The sequence below is a fragment of the Osmerus mordax genome, chromosome 11, assembly GCF_038355195.1.
Source record: "Osmerus mordax isolate fOsmMor3 chromosome 11, fOsmMor3.pri, whole genome shotgun sequence".
Classification (NCBI taxonomy): domain Eukaryota; kingdom Metazoa; phylum Chordata; class Actinopteri; order Osmeriformes; family Osmeridae; genus Osmerus; species Osmerus mordax.
The window spans coordinates 4,249,648-4,269,868 of record NC_090060.1 but is presented as its reverse complement, the minus strand read 5'-3'; the positions used below and the strand labels follow the sequence as shown (position 1 = coordinate 4,269,868).

The window sequence follows — 20,221 nt, the reverse complement described above, 5'->3', positions numbered from 1 at the left end:
AGGGCATTCTAACATTTTAACCCAGCTTGCCAACCTGTAAGGGAAGAGCCATCTCGAGCGATGCAGAACATAAAAAAGATCTCCTTTTTTCAAGAATGAACACATTGCAGTTCCATGCATGTGGCTTGAGTTAACGTGAATTGAAGCCTCCCAAGAACATCTGTCAAAGGTTAGCAGTGAAGTGAAATAGGCAGTTCCTGTTCATGTGTTCCAAAATAATCTGGTAGTAATTTTCCCAGTGAAGGATGAAAAAGAGGCAAGGATTTATAGGTCAGAAAACAGAACTGGGCCAGTCATGTGCAGACATATGTGCCCTCTATCATTCTTAGCAACATTTCAAACACATAATTGAAAACATTGATTTTTTGTTTACATACTCAATGTCAACTTTGTACCTTGTATCTTTTAGCTTTATATATCTATCGAATTGTACATTAAAAAGGCTGGTTGGGAAAATAAGCGTTGATAAGTGAAATAAGATGAAGAATGAGATCTGTTATGTGAAAACAATAATTTCCATGTAACCAGTGACCTTCACTTCTACCTTGGATGTCTTTGGTTGGTAAAAATAAACAGCTCATTGTGAAAACGTTCCACTGAGAGAGGAAGACCGAAAGAGAGAGAGAGAACAAGTGAAAGAGAGAAAGGTGTGTACAGTTGTCGTGGAAGTTTTTTAGAGAATCAATCGTTTAAGCTGAAGTCGGGTGAAGTACAGAGTTAATGTTTATTTGACGTAGATTTAAACATTATAACGTTATCAACATAACATCATCGACACACAAACATAAGACAATAACACAAAGACAATTCCATACAGCTCCATCTAGCATTCTAGAATGGAACCGGGAGAATCCAGCCCACCAGCACTACCCAGCTGATGGCCCTGAACCCCCAGAACATTCTTCAACAGACCGTTTTATAGATACGACAGTTCTCAAAAGTCATTGGTCCATCCTACAGACATGCAGCTATACCAAATCTCTTCTGTCATTGTTTAAATCCTTAGAACAATACAGTTGAATCCACATTGTCTTCAGACCAACTGCCTCTTCCCCCCAGGTGACAAGAACTCTCTCAGGTCACCCAGACTTCCCGTCTCTTAGACTACACGTCTCCTAGTTAGGTGTCATAAAACTACAGGTGGCATCTCTACCAAATGGAGTTTAATCAACATACATTGTATCAAGCTTCTTAACCAACTGTAAACTTATCCTAAAACACATTCATTGTACATAGGCCCAACATTTCTTTCACAGTAACATCCACTCTTTCACCTAGACTTTTGCTCGTTTAAGAACACAGGACAGGGCTTGCTCTAAAAGCTCCTCAATCAATGAAACATGAAGGATCGCTCCACAAAAAGGAGAGGACTACCGCAATGGAAAAACATACCGTCATCTAAAGGCCATAAGAGTCAAGTAACACATCTGCAAAATGTGCTTGGGATGCAAATTGCTGTTTTGTAGTGATATGAGTCTCCAGCAGAATCTCTTGTGCCAGGGACTGGCAAAACATTACCTCTCTCCTCTGAGGAACACTTGATTGGGTAAAACAAAACCAAAAAAAGGGTTTTAGCGATACATATCTAAGTGCTTGTATTTTGTTTTGAGTTGCCTACTGTAGCTAAGCCCTTGGTTTACTTTGAGACCATTTACTTGGCTCTCCGCTTTGGCCCTTACTGGTACACTTCCATAAATGCTTTTTCATTTGTGGCGTGAGAAAAAAGAAGAAGGTGCTGCAGACAAGTGGGTTTGCATGGACCTGGTTTTCAGAAACCACAGTTGAGAGTCTGTTTGACAGCTCTCTTTGACCTCTGTGTTCAACCACCCCGTAAAGGTTGATCCATCTTTTGCGCCCCATGCAATCTGGACTGTTGCTGTACTCTAGTTGGATTTCCTGTTTTCGCATGTATTGCCATGGAGCTGCGCCTGCGATGGATATCATGTCTGACCGCTTCTTCGCACTTCTTGTCTCAAAGTGCTGACCTTCTAGGTGTGAAAGCAGTCATCCGTGACGTATATTTTCTGGTGAGTCAGAACATTATTGAAAGGGAGAAAGGAGAGGTGGTAAAGATGGAAAAAAGGATTCAGACCCAAGTTGTCACTCAACCCCACAGGAATGTCATATCCACCTTGGAGTCAATGGCTTGGGCCAAACGTGTGAAAAACTGTGCGATTTTGGTCCCATAAAGCAGAACTGCCAAGTCAAAAACAACTGTAAATCAAAATACACACAAACAAAATGACAAAGCGTAATTGTATCCATGAGAATCAAATTAAGTTACAAGAAGTTGAAGAACTTTGATATTCTCCTTGGCAACCGAATAAATTGTATCAAAATGACTTGTCTATTTGTGAATATCGAATAGAGGCAGTTTGCGTGTGCGTGGGAGTGTGACGAGAGTGAACACATCGAGATGTCACTTCGGGACCTCTGGCACCGGGGGCTCCTGTCATCTTCACATGGGAGATATGCTTTGGGACTTGATTTGCTAAATATAGAACATGGCGGCAGACATTCAACTCTGAAGCCACTGGTCTATGCATGAACATCCAACGCTCGTCTCAATCGAATGAGATGGAAGGGAAGCTTCGACGTGCACTACTGTGTTGCTTCTGCCATTGTCAGAGAGCAGTTTGCAGCGAGACTGCACAACGCATTTATAGTTAGGGTGACATTGTTAAGCTCTGTTCAGAATGAGGTATGTGCGGCCGGGAATGAACTCCAGGCGGATGGGATACTCATTTTTTCTATTAGATTTCTGTCAAATGAATTACAATCTGTTATTACTTCCAAGACAGTCATTGAAAATTTCTAATTCGAAACCATCCATTGCCAGAGCAAGGACAGGCAGGCAATCCATCATTAAGCTCCTTGACTTAGGTTTCCCTAATACCACTTCAAGCTGTTTTACCTTAATATCACACGCTACACTGGATTCACTTTGAGATCTGGGCTGCATGATAAAGGCCTTTAAAGAATTTTGCTGCGATTAATTGTGGCACTTATCTGTCATGTGAACTCTGGATGTTATGTCTCCCACAGATATTAAATTAAAGGGGTCTAAGGACCTCCAAGTCCAACGACAAATAAAAAGGAAATGAGGCCTATTAATGAGTATTGATCATATTATAATAGAAGGCCCCTTCCTCTCTCGGCTGGGCCTCTGGCGTGATCTGGTTTAAATATTGATGTTATCTTAGGATGTCCTTTACCCTGATTCCAAACCAACCTTTTTTTTCTTTCAGGGTGTCACTTGGCTGTCAACTCAACACTCCCCATTTGAATGTCAAATATCTGAACACAGTTGGTAGGACACATTTGATGGTAACCACAAAAAATCGTAATAACGCTTTACCCTTACTTACTATCTATCTCCCTCTACTAATCATCTAACATTAACAGACATCACTATCATAATCTTCATCAGTCTCATCACCAACATCATCCTTATCATGGTAATGCAATTCACATATTCATTGGCAATATAAAACAAGGGATCCTTACAATGGACAGTTAGAACATGCATAAATGGCAACACCTCATTAACCTTTTAAGGAGCGAGTTATTTTTCCAACTACCAGTGGAACTACCAGTATTTTTCCAACTACTACTGGAACTCCCAGTAGAACAATGGTGTGCTATGTGTCTACGGCAATGGGAGTAACATCATACCTTAGACATGCAAGGTACACCACAGCACGACACATAGCTAAAACATGCATCAACAACTTGTGATGCAATGCTGTTTCCTGAAGTTTAATAAACGTAACGTATACAGTCTGCTTGTAGAGTCTGTGGCTTGTGCTTCCCTATTACTATAAAATAACTAAATTTGAATCTTGTTCAGCTTCAGAGGACAGAGAGACATTTCCAGATGTTCTCATTTCCCATTATCAGGCCAGACCTAATAACAATATTTATTCAAGTTACAAATGTTTGGTCTGGATGCAAGACAGAACACACAGGCTATACAATACAATATATAACGTCAACAGACAGTTTAGCTTGAATGTAATAGCATTCTCAATCACAGGAATGTTATTTTTTATATTTAACCAACGTACAAGTAATGTGAGTCTTGAAGACAAGCCTTTCCCTCTTTCACAAGCTGGCATGCTCTGACCCCGGCACACGCGGGCACGCGAGAGACCAGCATCCTTTAGTCTTGCGGTCACTTATATCTCAGGGCACCAACCAAGCCATTCTCCCACCACCGGCCATCTATTAAGTAGGTCTATTTATTACCAGTTGGTGTCACAACAAATTATGTTATTCCGCTCAGCTCTCATGCCCTGCCTTTGTGCTTACTGTTAAGAAGTAGTTGTGTTTAATCTCTCATTAGCAAACAAAGGAAACTTAAACGAATGTCTGCCAACACTAAAGCTGTCTTTGTTCAGTGACGGGCTAGTGAACGCCTGAAATGTAGCCCTGTACAGTCATCATAGAACCGACACATATGTTTTCAATTTCCATGTCAGGCGACTGTTATAGAGAAAGGATTTATTAGAAGTAAACTTTTTCCCTTCTAATTATGTTTTATTTGCTCTTTTGCTGAATTAGTCGCGACCACAATTTAAAATTAGCTCTTATTCAGCTCCAATTCATTGGAAAACGTGTTTCCATTATTAACGACGGATTTATCGCTTATTTCTAAAGGTAAATGTCGGAAAGATAGAAATGTGCTGCATTAATGGATTTCTTAACTGTAGCCTACCTTGTGAACTGCGGAATAGGTGTGTAGCATATGCATGCAACGTTTTGACAATAATTGATAGGAACTCGAAACAATGATTCTGATATATAAAGGTTAACACCATAGTCATGTCACAGATAACAGACACTTCAGTAAGTCAATAATTTATAAGAAATGGGACCTCACTTACCCAGAGACAAAGAGCGAAATATTGCAGACATCGTGACACCCGACAAGTCTGGAAATCCCATGCAACGAAGCTGGAAACAATGCGCTCAGGCAGCCTTAAAATTCATTCGGGTGACCCAAGTCAACAGTCACAATAAAGCAGCACATCAGCAATTGGTAGAGATAAAACTGCAATGTAAATCTATATTGAGCAGAGTCCAAGGACATCATATCTTACACATTCGGGATGTGTAAGCTTTCAGGAAAGAACACGTCTCTTTCATATCGTCATTTGTACCATATTCGTCTTTAAAATCAAAGTTCCTTTTCTGTCTGGTGTGGGACGCGTGTCTCAGATTCCGCCTGTCTCCGTCGCCACTGTGAGCGTTATTCTCGTCTTTTCACCTCTGCACAAATATGCGAGGGGGCGAGAAGGTGGATGCTGGATGCTGAAGGATGGAGACCTCTAGAGTCTGAAGTGCTCAAATGCTGTATAGCCTCGTATGACCACAAAGCATCTTCCAAGCACAATGGGCAGTTGAATAGGGATACAGGCAGCTAGCTCACTTGCTGGGTGCATGATAGTCAGTGGGTTGAAAGCATATATGCGATACCATTTGATATTTTGATTGAATGTTGAATGTTGGTGTTATGCCACGCATTCACAAGTAGGCTACAAGCAACCTGAACCAATTACTGAGTAAATGAACCTTGTTGTCACTGTCATATAAATCTTTTTTTTTAACAATTAAACGATGTTTTCATGTAATTTTTAAAGAACAATTGCACAGCTGTTGGATTAAACAAATAATATTAATTAATACTGTGATAGATCGCGCATATCTAATCTAAATCTATCCATCAAAGCATCAGTTTGCTTGGTCCAACAGCTGTGCAGACGGTGGTGACGTTTTTGTCGTTTTTATTCATTATTTTATATGTCAAATTAAAATGTTAATGTAACTCATTTGAATATGATGCTGTTATTGCTATTGTCTTGAAGAGGGAACATTCCGGGGAGTATCTTGTCAATGCAATGCACATCCAAGCACAATTGATGTATCTTGTCTGTTGGTTCTCTGGATGTGTTTGAGTGTGTCCTGAGCCTGAGCTCTGTTAAGTAAACAAAAAGAAAGGGAGAGTGCTGCAGCCAGGCTCAGGCCTTGAGACAGATTAATCCCCTATCCTTCCTCGGAAACAATCTACAGAAATAACAAAAGGGCCAGGGGCTCCTTTGTGGCCCACAGCCCTCTTTACCACTCTCCTTACCTCTCTAAAGTGGCTCTTGCAGAAAAGCACAAACCAGCTCCCCCAACGGTCCCTCACCCCCCCCCCCCCCCCGAACACACACACACACACATGTCCCTTTTCCGTCCCAATAGCCAGATAGCTTGAAACAATGCCACACACATGCACGTGCACGCACATCACACACACACACACACAAGCATCGAGGCAATATCACTAGTTCTGAGCTCGCCTGTGCCTCTCTCATTTCATCTGTCACAGGACGGTTTGTTCATTCTCAAATCATGTTTGTTCTTTTTAAGATATAAATATTTGACACTTTTTTATGGCTCCAATTTCATTTGACTGCTAAAAATATATCATTGAATAATCAAAACGAATATTCTGTCGAAATTTGTATTCATAGAATTGAAGTAGAACTGGTGGCGCGTGCCTTTTCAACTCTGTCAAACTATGATGGATGGCAGATTACCCTTGAAGCTGCAATTCAAGGCACTGCAATCCACGTTAGCAGCTGCAATCACAATAGGTAGGCAACAGAGCAATTCTATCAAGGTTGGTCTGTAGTGTATGATATCACAGTGCAATCTGACACAGAGAAAAACGAGTTGATCGGACAATCACCTTTGCACATGCATGGTGCATGGCTCCCCAAAGGACTGTTTTGTTCTTCCTTTCTCACTGGTACATATTGGTGGGGTGCACCAGAGAGCTGCAGATATATCTGACATAACAGCCAAGAAGAACAAGCATCATGTGAAACTTCTATCAAGTGGCATCTCATATGTTATCAGAGCCCAGTCGGTAAACAGACTAATACACTAGAGGAGCAATGTGGAGGTTCAGTGTTTGTTCAAATGAGCGTTCAGCAGCAGGTCATCCACCATCACAAATGGTGGACGGATCCTTCTGCAGAGGTCCAACCTGTCCCTGTGTGGTGGCTTGGCTTGGTTGGATGACACAGCACCCCAATGCAGATGGTCTCACAGATGGCTGATATTTATACCACAGGCCCGGAGAAGTCACTTGTGTGGAATGAAGGTTTTTCCGCACTGATTGGTTTGAATCACAATGTGCCACACACTCCACCTTCAATATCATTGAGTTCGGAATCTCAGGCCTCATCAGTGGCTTTGGGAAAATATGTTTCTTTAATTTAAGTAGATTGATATGTTGTGGAAGATTCTCCACCTGTTTGCTTCAGACAAAGGTGGAACCAGGAGACACATGTTTATTAATTATTATCACAACACATGTCTTTATTATGCTTGCAAGCAGAGAGACTGGCTAACTCCGACACTAAGTCTCTGAGGCACAGCTCAGTGACTCGTTCTGTTCTAGGGAAGGATATAACAACAACCTTTTACCCCTCAGTAGCTGGCCATAGTTGCACATTTGCACAGTCGAAAGAGCAAAGCCTAATCCATTTCCACAGCAATATAGAACATTTCTTATTCAAAGCATATCTATAAATAATAATCATATCACAGGTTTGACGAACCCTACCTTTAAAACTGATGGTGGTTATGTGTTGGGACTTGTTTTTCAACCCAGTGAAAATGTAATTCTCTTAAGTGCAACTGGTCCCATAATTTTTTCAATAAAAACTCTCAACATGGCTTCCATTTTGGTTGTGAGCACTCGCAACATTTAGCCTAAGTGGATTTGCAATTTCACTGTGAACCTGTGAGATGCCGCATGTGAGCTACAAAACTGACCCGACCCGTGTTCCTGGTTACACTCACAATTGTACAGTCCTCGTTGTGACATCATCATCATCATGAGGAAGTGTAAGAGTTTTCCAGACGAGATGACGCTGTACGGATACCGTTGGCCAGTCTCAATCTCCTCTGGAGAACCTCTCTCTCTCCTCTGACCTTAGGAAATGAGACAGAGTTCAAAAGATTCTCAAGTAACAATATGAACTGAAAAATCGCGTTTGGTTGGGTTTGGTCGCCATTTTTAGGCACCGTCGGGATCCTTCAATGGCACTGTTTCACGGCTCACAGATCTTTTGTAATTTAATGAGGGAGGAGGGCAAGAGAGAGAGAGAGGCCTTCTGAGATTTATGCTCTGCATCTCAAGCCACTCTGCTTATTGATCGAAAATCGGATGTTTGTTTACGGGTCAGTATGGCTCACTCACTCCCTTAGAAACCTGCCCAGTCCTTGTGCTGCATATTTTCCCAGGCAACTTCTAACCCAATAACAGGATGGCTGTACCTTCAAATGCCAAATGTGGGCAAAATGTGATCACCGCGTATCTGACGATAGAGGAAGTAGTCAGACGTGGGAAGGAACAACAAACTCATTTGGAATCCAGCATGATGTCATGGCTATGCGGAACTGCAAAACACTCCAGTGGCATAGAATTAGCGTGCGTTGCTTTTCTCTGTCTTCGGCATCTGCTTCTCTTTTTTCATTTTTGACATTTGTGGTAGCAGTGTGCTCATGTCTGTGGAAAGACCAACGACTTCAAAAGCAGATGTTGCTCTGCAGCTCAAGTTATTTATGAGGATCTTTTGTGGTGATCACATGCAGGCAGAGGGAGGGATACCGAGAGAGAGAGGGAAGGGGAGAGAGAGAGATGTTGTAACATGTTATCATGCACTGATTAAAGACCCAGAGAGAGATGATGGAATCATATTTAGGAGCAGGCCAAGTGCAGCCAATGGGACGCCTCTTTTGACTTTGTAAGCTGCTTGCTTGAATGAATCAATCAAGGTCAGCCCTTAGATTGTGATTAAAGAGACTTGAACATTGTTTGTGCTGAATGACGTGATGTTGTCTTTGAGAAGTTAAAGACTTCACTGTAACACAGCCAGTCCACTGCATGTCAAGGTAAACAGATCAATCTTGCTGCAAAATCATTTCCACCACATTGCACACCACATGAAGTTTGGCTTTCCTTGACATTGCGATGGTGTTTTTAGCACCACTTGACACATTTCTTGTCTGTCTACAAACCAATGATTGATCAGCAATATTCTTAAATAGAAGACTGGCATAGATTTGGCACATTATTGAGTTTTGAGTATGTGTGTTTCTGTGTGAGGTTGTATCATCATCAAGCCAGTGATTTGTATAAAATACTATAACTATATGGTGTAATTGCACACGGATGCATTTACACGATGTGTTAAAACACATCCAAGTTTGCATATTTGTACAAAGTGTATCTTCCCCACATTTGCAGTGGTGCACAGAATGGTAAAACGAAAATGGGAGTGAGAAAATAAAAATTCATGAAATTAAAGACATCGGCAATTTATGGCAGAGGAAGTTCTTATGTTAGTTTAACCTCCGTACCTCATTTTCCAAAAGATAAAAAAGTGCTTAGGAACGTTTATTGGACCCGTTTATGTGAGTCTTCACTCTTAACAAACCATATACTATGCAAATTATCTTTTTACTGTGCTTTCTATTGTTGCTCTGTAGCTAGTGTACTGGTGCAGCTTTCTTTTGACAGGGGGATGTTTTTCCCAAAGAAAAACTGTAGCCGTCAGCACCCCAGATGGCTAACCCCTCCCACCTTACACCGCAAACGAAGATAATGAGTGAAAAGAAAACAATCTTATGTAACAACGCGCCTATTACAACGTTTCAGGAACTCCAGACACCGATCGGGAAGCTTAGGATATATTATCGAACCGAATGAATTAGCTGATTACCCTTGGATACCAACGCAAATTGAATGCCTTCCTTGGCATTGATCCTTTCTTTTACCTTCTGAGGGTGTATTGACACGCGGTGGCCGGCCGCAGGCTTCACTAAGCAAACAAGCGGAGCTCCAGAGATGCTTGAGGGGAGGGGGGGGGGGGGGAGGGGGCGGGGTTAGGGGAATGCGGGTGTTTGATGTGTGATGGCGTGGCCCCCTCTCCCCGCTCGTCTTCCAGCCCCTCCACATCTCCTTGATGAAGTGTTCCCCATCGGAGAGACTGCGGGTGGAGGGAGGTGAGGCGTGTGGCGGAGGGGAGCAGGTGTAAATCAACAGGCACGTTTGCGTCATATGTCAGATAGGGGAAAGGCCATAGTTCCTCCACAGGTCTGTATCCATCACACTGGTGGCCCAGCCGATTATTTACACTAGTGTGGCCCAATGGTATTATCAGGCGTATTACAATATTCTAACCAGGGTTACACCAACAGGCATCCTAATAGTAGCATATGGTGTTTTCAAAAAAAAAATGGACACACAGTTGAAGGACTGAAACAAGGCAGACAAAGACAATTATTTTCCAATCGAAGAGGACTAGGGTGCTAGACAAGCCTTTATTGGTGCTAGACAAGCAATCTATAGTCAGTGGCACCACCAAAGGGGTGCAAGGGGGCCCAGTGCCACCCTGATACAATCTCTGGCCCCCCTACTGGCCTCCCCTCACAAGTCACATTTTTACTCAAAATGTTAACGTACCAGTGTTAATCTTTTCACATCCTATCATTTGTAACATTAATTGTAAAATAAGAAAATTATATCATTATTTGATTTCTTAACTTTCATAATGACATCGTTTTCAATTAGCATATATATATAAGAAAAGCATAATAGAATTCCTGAAATTCAGTTATGGCTTTATGGACTTTCAGTGCTCCACCTCCGGCCAACCCTATGAAAAATGTCTGGGCGCCACTGTCTATAGTCTATTGTTTCACATTGGCCATTGGGTCAGTGTTGAGATTGCATCTGTGAAGGGATTAATTCTGAACACAGATGCTCCTCTCAGTTAAGGTTGAGAGGGCTTCATTTCAATCTGTGGTATGAAGAGAGTTTGATGATGGTCCTGGAAATCTTTATGGAGACTCAAATGGTTCAGCTTTAGAGATAACAGCGAGCATAACCCGAGGTCAACTCTTAATTTGCAGAAGCAGGAACAATTATGCTCCCGTTTGCCCTTGCTGAGTTGGCAACAGCACAGCATTTTTGATTGGCAGGCTGGGTGCCGTATTTTCATAGAAACAAAGAGCAGAAGAAGAAGCATTATCCTCAATGTGCAAATCAAAACTGGACAGGCCATTATGCTGTTATTACTGCCACATGGAAAAGTTAAAGAAACAACCTCCAACACAGGGTCACAGCTAGTGTCTAGTATCAAAATGGGGACACAGAAAGCCGAAGGATAAATGTACTGCACATTTCTGGAACTAGACTTAAAAAAATGATGGGGGATTATGACGGGAATGCTTTGGGGCTGAATAACCTCCAAATCAGGAAGAAAGAAAAAAAATCATTTTTCGAAGAAAGAGAATTTATTGGTCACAGACTATTCCATGCCGCTGGCCGTGAACTAATCTAAAGGCTGGCTATTTTTCCAGAGCAACTATGGACTGAGGCGTGACTGACACAGTGTCCAGTCAAGCAAGATCATTTATTTGACAAGCCCTAGCAAGGAAGAATGACAAGACATGAAAAATTGAGCACAAAGACATGATACCCTATATCTTTGCAAGATGAAGCTCGCCAAACCAATCCTGTAGGTGAGGATGTAAATTTAGATTAGGAATATCATATGCCTTCACGTTCCATAACGCATCTTCCTACAAAGGCTTTGGTGTAATGCCTCAGTGAGCCCAACTTACACTTGTAAAATATCAGGGTTGCACTAAAAATAGACTTCTGTTCTCGCTGGGGGTTAAAAGGGACAAAGAATCCTGTGTGCTGTGACATTGTCTCCAGGAGCGTAACCTATCAGACGATTAGAAAGATTGGCTTTTACGGAAATACGAAAGGTTTCCAGGTTATGTTTCCATCCTCTCCCAGTGTGTGCTGTCGAGGGTGTGGAATTACAGTGGCTCCATTTAACATTCTCAGCAGGTGTCTGTTAATCACGCTGGGGGCTCAGTGGAACCTCTGCATGCCAGTAGGACTTAGCTATTTAAACAGATCAATCAATCAATTTTTTCATAAATGTAATGGCCACGCCCCCTTATTTTGACCCCTCGCTGCAGGCCCCCTAAGGGCTATACATTATATCGGTCCTGCATTGCAGACATAAAAATGCACTCCGTCAGTCGTCAGGGATCACATTTTTCACAATATTTTCTTCTGAGACTATTTGAAAATGGTATTCCAGGTGCATAACTGGATAAGGAATAAATGTATTGCTTGTATATTTGTGAGTGCTTACTTGCTTTTACGACAGTACCATATTTCGTTAAGAAGACCAGCCGACTTCATATGGATTATAATGGTGATCTGAGATTATCGTCGCTTCGATTTACAGTCTCTCTGGCCGGACACTCAAATCCCATGCTCCCTCCCACCCACCCCTGCCATCCGCAACGGTGACCTTTGCACTGGTTTCATTTATCACAAAAGTAAAAATAGATTATAGATTTTCTTCTCTCTGATGAAATCAGGACATTCAGCGCCAAACTCCGGTATCCAGCCTGGCTGCGAGTAAATCACCCAGCCCAAGGTCCTGGAGGTGCCAGTCTGATGCCCGTTGCCGTAATCCTTTTCCTTCTCACCGCCCAGCTTCTTCTGGTCTATCTTAATGGATTTTACCCTCCATTTACACACCAGCAGCAGACGCTGGGATGGGAGGCGTACCACGTATTTGACCTTTTGGTGTGAAAGCTGACTTTAGCCAGTCAGGGAGCGGTAGCCCTTCTGTCTCCTGAGAATTGTTCGCTGTCTAGGAGATGGAGAAGTGAGCTCTGAATGCATGGATTCCAATCGCACGAGTAATGAATATGTTAATGGCTGCTTAATGGCTGCTTGGCCCTTCATAATTCAACCATGTCAGTCAGGGAGAGAGGGGTTCTTTTGGGATCTGATTGCTACGATCAAACTGAGGCAAAGACCCAGACTGAGACACAAATGGAAGAAATATGATCAGAAACAGCTGGACTCCGGAATCCACGGCGACGGTTCTCTCCTGAATCCGGCTGGCCTTTCACAGCAGACCTGGGGGAGATGTACAGGAGAACTTGAGATGCATGGCAACCGTCACTTATACACGCTCTCATCTTAAGTTATACTGATGAAGCTGTGTAAAATTGAACAGCTGTCTGGAGGCTCGATTTTAGAACGATGTGCAATGTTTTAGAATCGACATGGCATACTTTAAAGAAACACGCATGGACAAAAACATGACTCACTGCTTGTAGTTGGAGGTGGTACATATTATAGCCGTGGGCGTATCAATCTGCTTTGGTCCTGATGCTGTCCACCTTTTAAATGTTTTTGTCTTTGAAAAACAATTTGAATGGGTTTTAATGTAGAAGCTCATGGTATTGTGTGTAGCTGAGTAGATGTTTGATGCTATGCGAACTGTACACGGTCCAGTACATCTTATACAGGATCAAAGGGTATAGAAGATGATTTGCTGTAGGCACTGGCGGGGCCACAAAAAAAAACCTCAAAACATGTTTCTAAACAACTTAATTCAAGTCTCTTGGCTGTTATTTGAGTCAATGCGAGCCTGCCAACATATTCCAAATAATAGTACATGTTCATATTTAAGATGAATTGCTCATTCAGTCTTTGAACATGGAATGACAGTGTGCTGAAACAGACAATGGACTGTTTGAATGTCCTGTGCCCCATGTTTGTGCGGCAAACCACAGCATTACTCGACATGATACAATCAGACATGTAATAGGTTTAGACATTGAACCGGGGTTCCAAAAGAGACAAATCACAACGTAGCATGCAACCTGTCACATAGCTTTAGTCAGGAAGGCCACCCTCTAAATATCACACAGCTCATTACCGTGCCGCGTGCACGCTGGCAACAATGCCTTAGTAAACAACCAGTTCAATTTGAACGAATACAGCAATGTTGATGAAGGCTCGCTCATGAAACAACTCAAACAGTTTTGCCTTGTAACTATTACAGATGTGTCATGCTTGATGTTCCATGGGCAAACGTCTTTCTCATTCTGCCAAGACTTTGGTGTAGGAAGCCCGATTGGCAAGATGGCCTTCCGCAAGCCAGTGACGTCGGTCGTTGCTGAGAAGTTACGATTTTTGACACGTAAAGATCAACCCCTCAGACTCAGTGAAGAAACGCTCAGAGATAAGTTCAAAATAAACGGTACTTTCCTGCATTACACAGAATGCCCCATGGACATTCATGCCATTTATGCATGGCTGAGCTAGTCTGCTTCCCATGTAGTGTATGAGGATCAGTGCTAATACAGGAATCCATTAGACAAACTGTCGCGCAGGCTTTACTTAATTGAATAAACAGCAAATTGCTAAACACGTTCCCCGAAGTGCTAGCGTTCAATTTTGTTGCAATCTTTTGAACACCATCCAAGTCTGTGTTGCTCGCTGCTGTTACATTTCCAATGCAGGTTTTGGATTCTGACTCACCTGGTACTAACTGAATTATGGACCCACAAGACAGATTCCTTGGTCTGCTGCCAGCTATGCAGTCTCTCTCCCCCTCTCTCACTCTCTGACGCTCTGTCTCTTTTCCTGTACATCTGTCTATCTATCTTTCTCTTTCAAGCCTCTCGCTGTCCATAGTGTTTCTTTTCTCTCAAGTTTAAAACATGTCTTCCAGTCTGTGATCCCCACTTTCTCCCCTTTTCTCTCTCTCTCTCTCTCTCTCTCTCTCTCTCTCTCTCTCTCTCTCTCTCTCTCTCTCTCTCTCTCTCTCTCTCTCTCTCTCTCTCTCTCTCTCTCTCTCTCTCTCTCTCTCCTTGGTAGAGGAGCCCTCAGTTACAGTCTGGATAGTGGCGGCCTGCCACTCTACAGCCCACCAGCCTTGTCATAGTTGTTGGCAGACGCCACTGCACAACTCACTGCCATGGGAGATCAGTGAAGACATATTTTTATCACTTTGCGTAGTAGGCAGTGTAGTCACCAGCAAAATGCTATGCAGGAGAAAGATGATTCAAGTTACAGTCGCTCAGTAGTTTATTGCTTCTCACAGGGAGGCTTTGGGTTCAAAGCAGTAAACTAAGGTGCTCAGAGAGGTGGCTGAATGGAGAGCACAATCATGCCTCTTAGAAAGGACTAGAAAATGAGGCAAAGTTCCAGACAGCACAAAGCTCACCATCTAAATGCGGTAGCCTTGACAACACAGTTCTCTTCAATGGGAGAGCACGGTTAGCGGAATGACCCCTGTGTTCTTGTCAAAATACAGATGAGAAAAACACCATATGGCGACGTTAATTATACTTGTCATGTCCATTGTTAAAAATATCACATTGCATGCGGAACAATTATATCACTGTTCTCTTCAGATGAGCGGATGCTCTAATCCAGCAAGTGGGCAAAGACGGAGGCGTGCACTTATGTACAGTACCTCGGTGTCTTGAACGACAGCTACCTAATTGGTTATTTTTAGGGCTATGACTGAATCCGAGAGACCGCCATATCATTTCCAAGTTTGTGTTTCTTTGAAAAAGAGGCCCCCAAATCAAGGCAATCGAGAGATCCTATCGGCTGATCTTTCAAGTTGATAACGCGATGCCCTTTAAGGCTCGAGCTGGCAGCTGAGATGGGATAGAGGGGAGGATAAGCCCGGCGTTAATACAGGACTGTGCTCCCTCCTCTGTGGGCTGCTGGGGGAGAGAGCTGGTTGGGGGTCAGAGAGACAGCGGGGGGGGGGGGGGGGGGAGGAGGGAGGGGAAGAGGGGGGGCGGAGGGAGAGGAAGTTACAGGGGAGGTTGAGGGAGACAAATGGAGAAGGAGAAGACAAGGAGAGTGTGAGGAGAGGGAGGGGAGGCAGAAAGGAGAGTGCAAATGATCCAGGAAGAGAGAGAGAGAGAGGGAGAGAGAGAGAGAGAGAGAGAGAGAGAGAGAGAGAGAGAGAGAGAGAGAGAGAGAGAGAGAGAGAGAGAGAAAGAGAGGGGTAGAGAGAGAGCGGGAGAAAGAGAGAGACAGAGAGAGCGAGGGAAAGGTAGAAAGGGCGAAAGAGAGACAGGGAAAGACAGAGTGAGGAAGAGGTAGAAAGAGAGAGCGAGCGAGATAGCCCTTCTACAGTAGCTGAGCTCAAGTTCTCAGTCAGCCGCACTCAGTGCCTGTTGGCGCTTGTGGAGGAGGGGAGAGTTCCCTCCCCTGCGTTAGTACTGCAATGTCAATGAGGACTATATATCACTGACTGTATGAATGGATTTTTTCCATATCCCTCGCTAGAAGCTATTTAAAAAGCTGGCCAACAGTGTTCATTTGCTGGGCACTGACTTGAGTCAAATTATAGGACATAAAATAAAACTCCTAAAAATAGCTCTGAGCAAGGAAATCTGTTGCAGTATTTTTTCTGTACCCCTAACTTTCATGTCTCTGCGCCTGTCGTGTGCTGACTGGTGTGGACCATGAAAGAGCAGAACCGCTGGCACCTGGTGATTAAGCATCGCGGGCACCGCGGCAGAGGTGTTGATGGGCGCTGCAGTGATGCCTGGCCAGCACCTAGCACGACGGCACACGCTCTCCCTCTGAAATTAGGGAGGAGAGTGAGTCGGAGGAAGAAGAGGAGGAGGGAGTGAGGAAGGGGGAGGAGGAGGAGGGAGGGGGGGGAGGAGGAGATGAGGGAGGGATCAAGGCCATGCATGAGGTAGTAAAAATAGCTGCCCTCCCTGGCTCTCTTCTATACCTTACAGCAGTTTTCCCCCTAATAATAGCAGATACACACGCGTGCGCACACACACACACACATACGGCTCAGGGCTACAGCAAACAGAGTGAGGCTGCAGACCAACATGGCCACGGGGTGAGTTCAGTTACAGTGATGTCTTGGGCAGACAGCATAAGGATGCCGCACGATGGATTGTCCTGTATACGCTTCCGTTGCCCAACAGCTGTATTTAATGATCTCCAACCGACAGGGGATGGAGGGAGAGGAAGGAGGAGGTGGAGGAGGAGGTGGAGGAGGGCAGCAATGAAATACTGCTTGTCCTGAGCAAACAGGAATCACTTTCCGCCGTGCCATAAAGCACCACCAAAGTGAGACTCACCTTGAGCTTGTTCGGATTGGATGACGGTGGACAGACAAGGAGCACGTATCCGCCCCCAGGCGGAGGCTGGTAGCACATGAACAGGACGATGAAACGTCTCGCTCTCCAGTGAGATCATTCGAATTGTATCCATTTCTAAGGCCAATGTCGAGGCGTCATGGTCAAACGGACCAGGCCAAGAGTACAGAGCCCAGGGGATTATGGAGGCTTCCTCCATGCAATCCAGTACAAAATGGGTCCTTTACATTATATTATATAGTGTAAAGGAATAAGAATAGTTCCCTGCTTTGGATATTCCCAGACAATCATATTTGCGGATGATCCTGGCACTCAAAATCCTCCAATTTATTCCCGGGACATTTTTATATATGGTTTTTGTAATTGGTGAAATGACGATACATATTTTGGCCAGCTTGTCAAAAATATGAAATACAAACGCAGTGTGAAATATATGAACATGTATTTGGAATACACGTTTCACCAGGACAGCTATCCATGCATGCAATTGAATCACATCCTGTATTCTATTCTTCCATGAAGCAAACCTATTGAGGGGAATGTTTTGTCCATTGTCAGTAGGAAACATTTTACATAATTTAACAAATGGGAATGTGGCAGTGTGGAAGCAACACATCTCACATACTTAATATAGCCTGTAGCCTATACATGTCCGTTGTCACACACAAAACTGTTACGCTTCACTGGGCTTTTCTGTTTCACAAATTATGTAAACCAGTTGTCCATGAACACCAAGAAAGCATTTTATACCTCAACAAGTCTCTCCTAATCACATTCCAATATCAAAATACAGTATTTGGTTCAAATCACTTTTCAGGTGAGCCCTATCCAAGTCTGTCAGGAAAAAGGCAAGAGTGGAAAACCTATCAACCTAACACTAAAGACTATCAAGCTTTGAAAGTAATTCCTCACATACACTGGCCTCTTTCCAAAATGTGGTCACCAACTACACAATAAGGATCATGAGAAAGACTCTAACCGGGCCAGGCAGCTGCCAAACCCCTTAACACACCAAGTAGTGCTGGAGGTCTGAAAGCGACAATCGGACACACAAGAAGGGCACTAGGGAGCATAGAAACCAATTACAGTATGGTTGTGTGAAACAAAATTGGGTGGAAATGTCCAGTCAACCGATGTGCTTCACTGTGTTGGGAGAAAGAGAGGGTTAATTAGATTCAGAATGGCTGTACGCCCTGTCTCGCTCGCCCTACAAGAGATAGTAATGAGGCAAGGCATGAAACATCTTGTTGCTTCAGTGGAGGTCTCTGTGCGAAAGAATTGTGAGGTAGGATAGCAGCCATAAATGCTCCCCTATCCTTTCAAAAATGTTAATAAAGCAAAGCCTGGGAGTCAGGTGGCTGAGCGGTTATGGAATCGGGCTAATAATCTGAAGGTTGCCAGTTCGATTCCCGGCCGGGGGGAACATGACGTTGTGTCCTTAGGCAAGGCACTTCACCCTACTTGCCTCGGGGAGAATGTCCCTGTACTTACTGTAAGTCGCTCTGGATAAGAGCGTCTGCTACAAAAATGACTAAAAAAGCCTGGTTACATTTATTGTAGCTGGCATTAAAGGGGCTGAAGTTTAAAAATACCACCTCACAAGTTGTGACCCAAATTTGCCTAAAGAATAACTCCCTGGAAGACTGAAACCAACAACGAACCATGCTAATGTGAACGTAAATCTCATCTTCATATTTGGTCACACTTGATGATACCATATAAGAATTATTTATGGCTTTTGCTCTGGCTAAACTAAGAGTGCAAGTTAATGGAGGGTCATCAGATGATTCTAAATTAGAGTTCAGTAAACTTGAACTCAAAACATTATTACAACAGCTGCTTCAATCGAACTTGACTCGACAGAATGTCATACAGCACCCTGAGAGATAGATGTGCATCAAAACCCCCCACAAATGAAGTTACTTATCAAAGTAAGGAGGGTGATCACAACCTGTTTAGTAATGAGAAGTTGGTAGATAGGATTCCATAAGGTCTCTTACTGAACTCCATGTTCAGGGCCTCGGCTATCGAGGATAAGTGCAACATTACTGAGAGCCCTGATATTGTTTGGATGATTGTGAACGTCCATGGCCCATGAATATAGCAGGTACGTCCATTGTGAATTTTATTAATTAATTTTATGCGCTACAGTTTTTTTGAGATCCGTTTTTCCACAAACAGATTGTTTTCATTTGTTGCACTTTGTTCAGTTAACTATGAATGTGAAAAATCCCCAACTTCCGAGCAGTATAGCAACTTATTGGTCAGATAGATGTCTAGTGGTTTTAGTCGTGAAGGGTTTTCAGAAAATCAAATACAGAAATACAGAAAGTAAACCACATTGATTAAATTGGGCCCACTATACTTATGCCAAGTGGTTGCCATGACAGCTGTTTCGCTAAGGCTTTCTTGCGCTGTACGTTTTCCTTTAATTAGAGGCTGACCCTGTCCACTACCCTTCTTATGCATATTTCAGTTACAGCAATGACAGCGACAACTCCAGGGACCCAAAGATTACACACTCACCATTTCTTTAATTGCACTAAATCCTGTCTCCTGCTAATGGCTGCATAATTGCTGGATTAAAATCAAAGGTGTTTCCTCTCATTTTCCCTTTTGTCTCTCGGTAAATATATCCTTGTGTGAAATGATTGTCAGATAAGGTCCTTGTGGGTTCATCTGTAATGATCACATTGCGCAGGTAACCATTGACACACACTCAAACACAACCACACCCACACAGTCCCATACAGTCACAACACATACACGCACACAAATCCCAAGCCTGAAGATTGAATCCGCCAAATAAATTATTCAATCATCTGGATCTGCAAGCATTTCTAAACATGCAAGCTACTGTATATAGGTTGTCTAAAATGCTATGATACTTGCATTTTTAATGCTGGGCCTGTTTTTTGGGGTGGGTGAGATGAAAAGGGATTTTGAAGCAACATGACTGGCTAAAACTCAGATGTTTCTTTTGCTGATTGTATGAAATGAAATCTCCTTTCTCTCCCCATGTACTCCAGAAGTTTGAATCATGAATTCCACAGACTTCTTAAGATTCCCATGAGAGCCCCTTCCTGCTCCAGGCCAATGTACTGTTTGTCCCCCCGGACAAAAACAACCCTTAGCCGCCTGAAGGACGTGAACATCAAAGGCAGCAATGCACACAGTTTGC

At 43.2% G+C, this 20,221-nt stretch overlaps 1 protein-coding gene across 1 annotated transcript in view; it reads right to left on the bottom strand.

Moving 5' to 3' along the window:
- clmpb (CXADR like membrane protein b) overlaps positions 1–4,947 on the bottom strand; it is a 47,869-nt gene extending 42,922 nt beyond the window's left edge. Inside the window, exon 1 of the mRNA XM_067246909.1 lies at positions 4,887–4,947. Within this exon, the coding sequence (XP_067103010.1) occupies positions 4,887–4,947 (61 nt within the window). The remainder of the gene's footprint in view (positions 1–4,886) is intronic.
- Between the last annotated feature and the right edge of the window lie 15,274 nt (positions 4,948–20,221).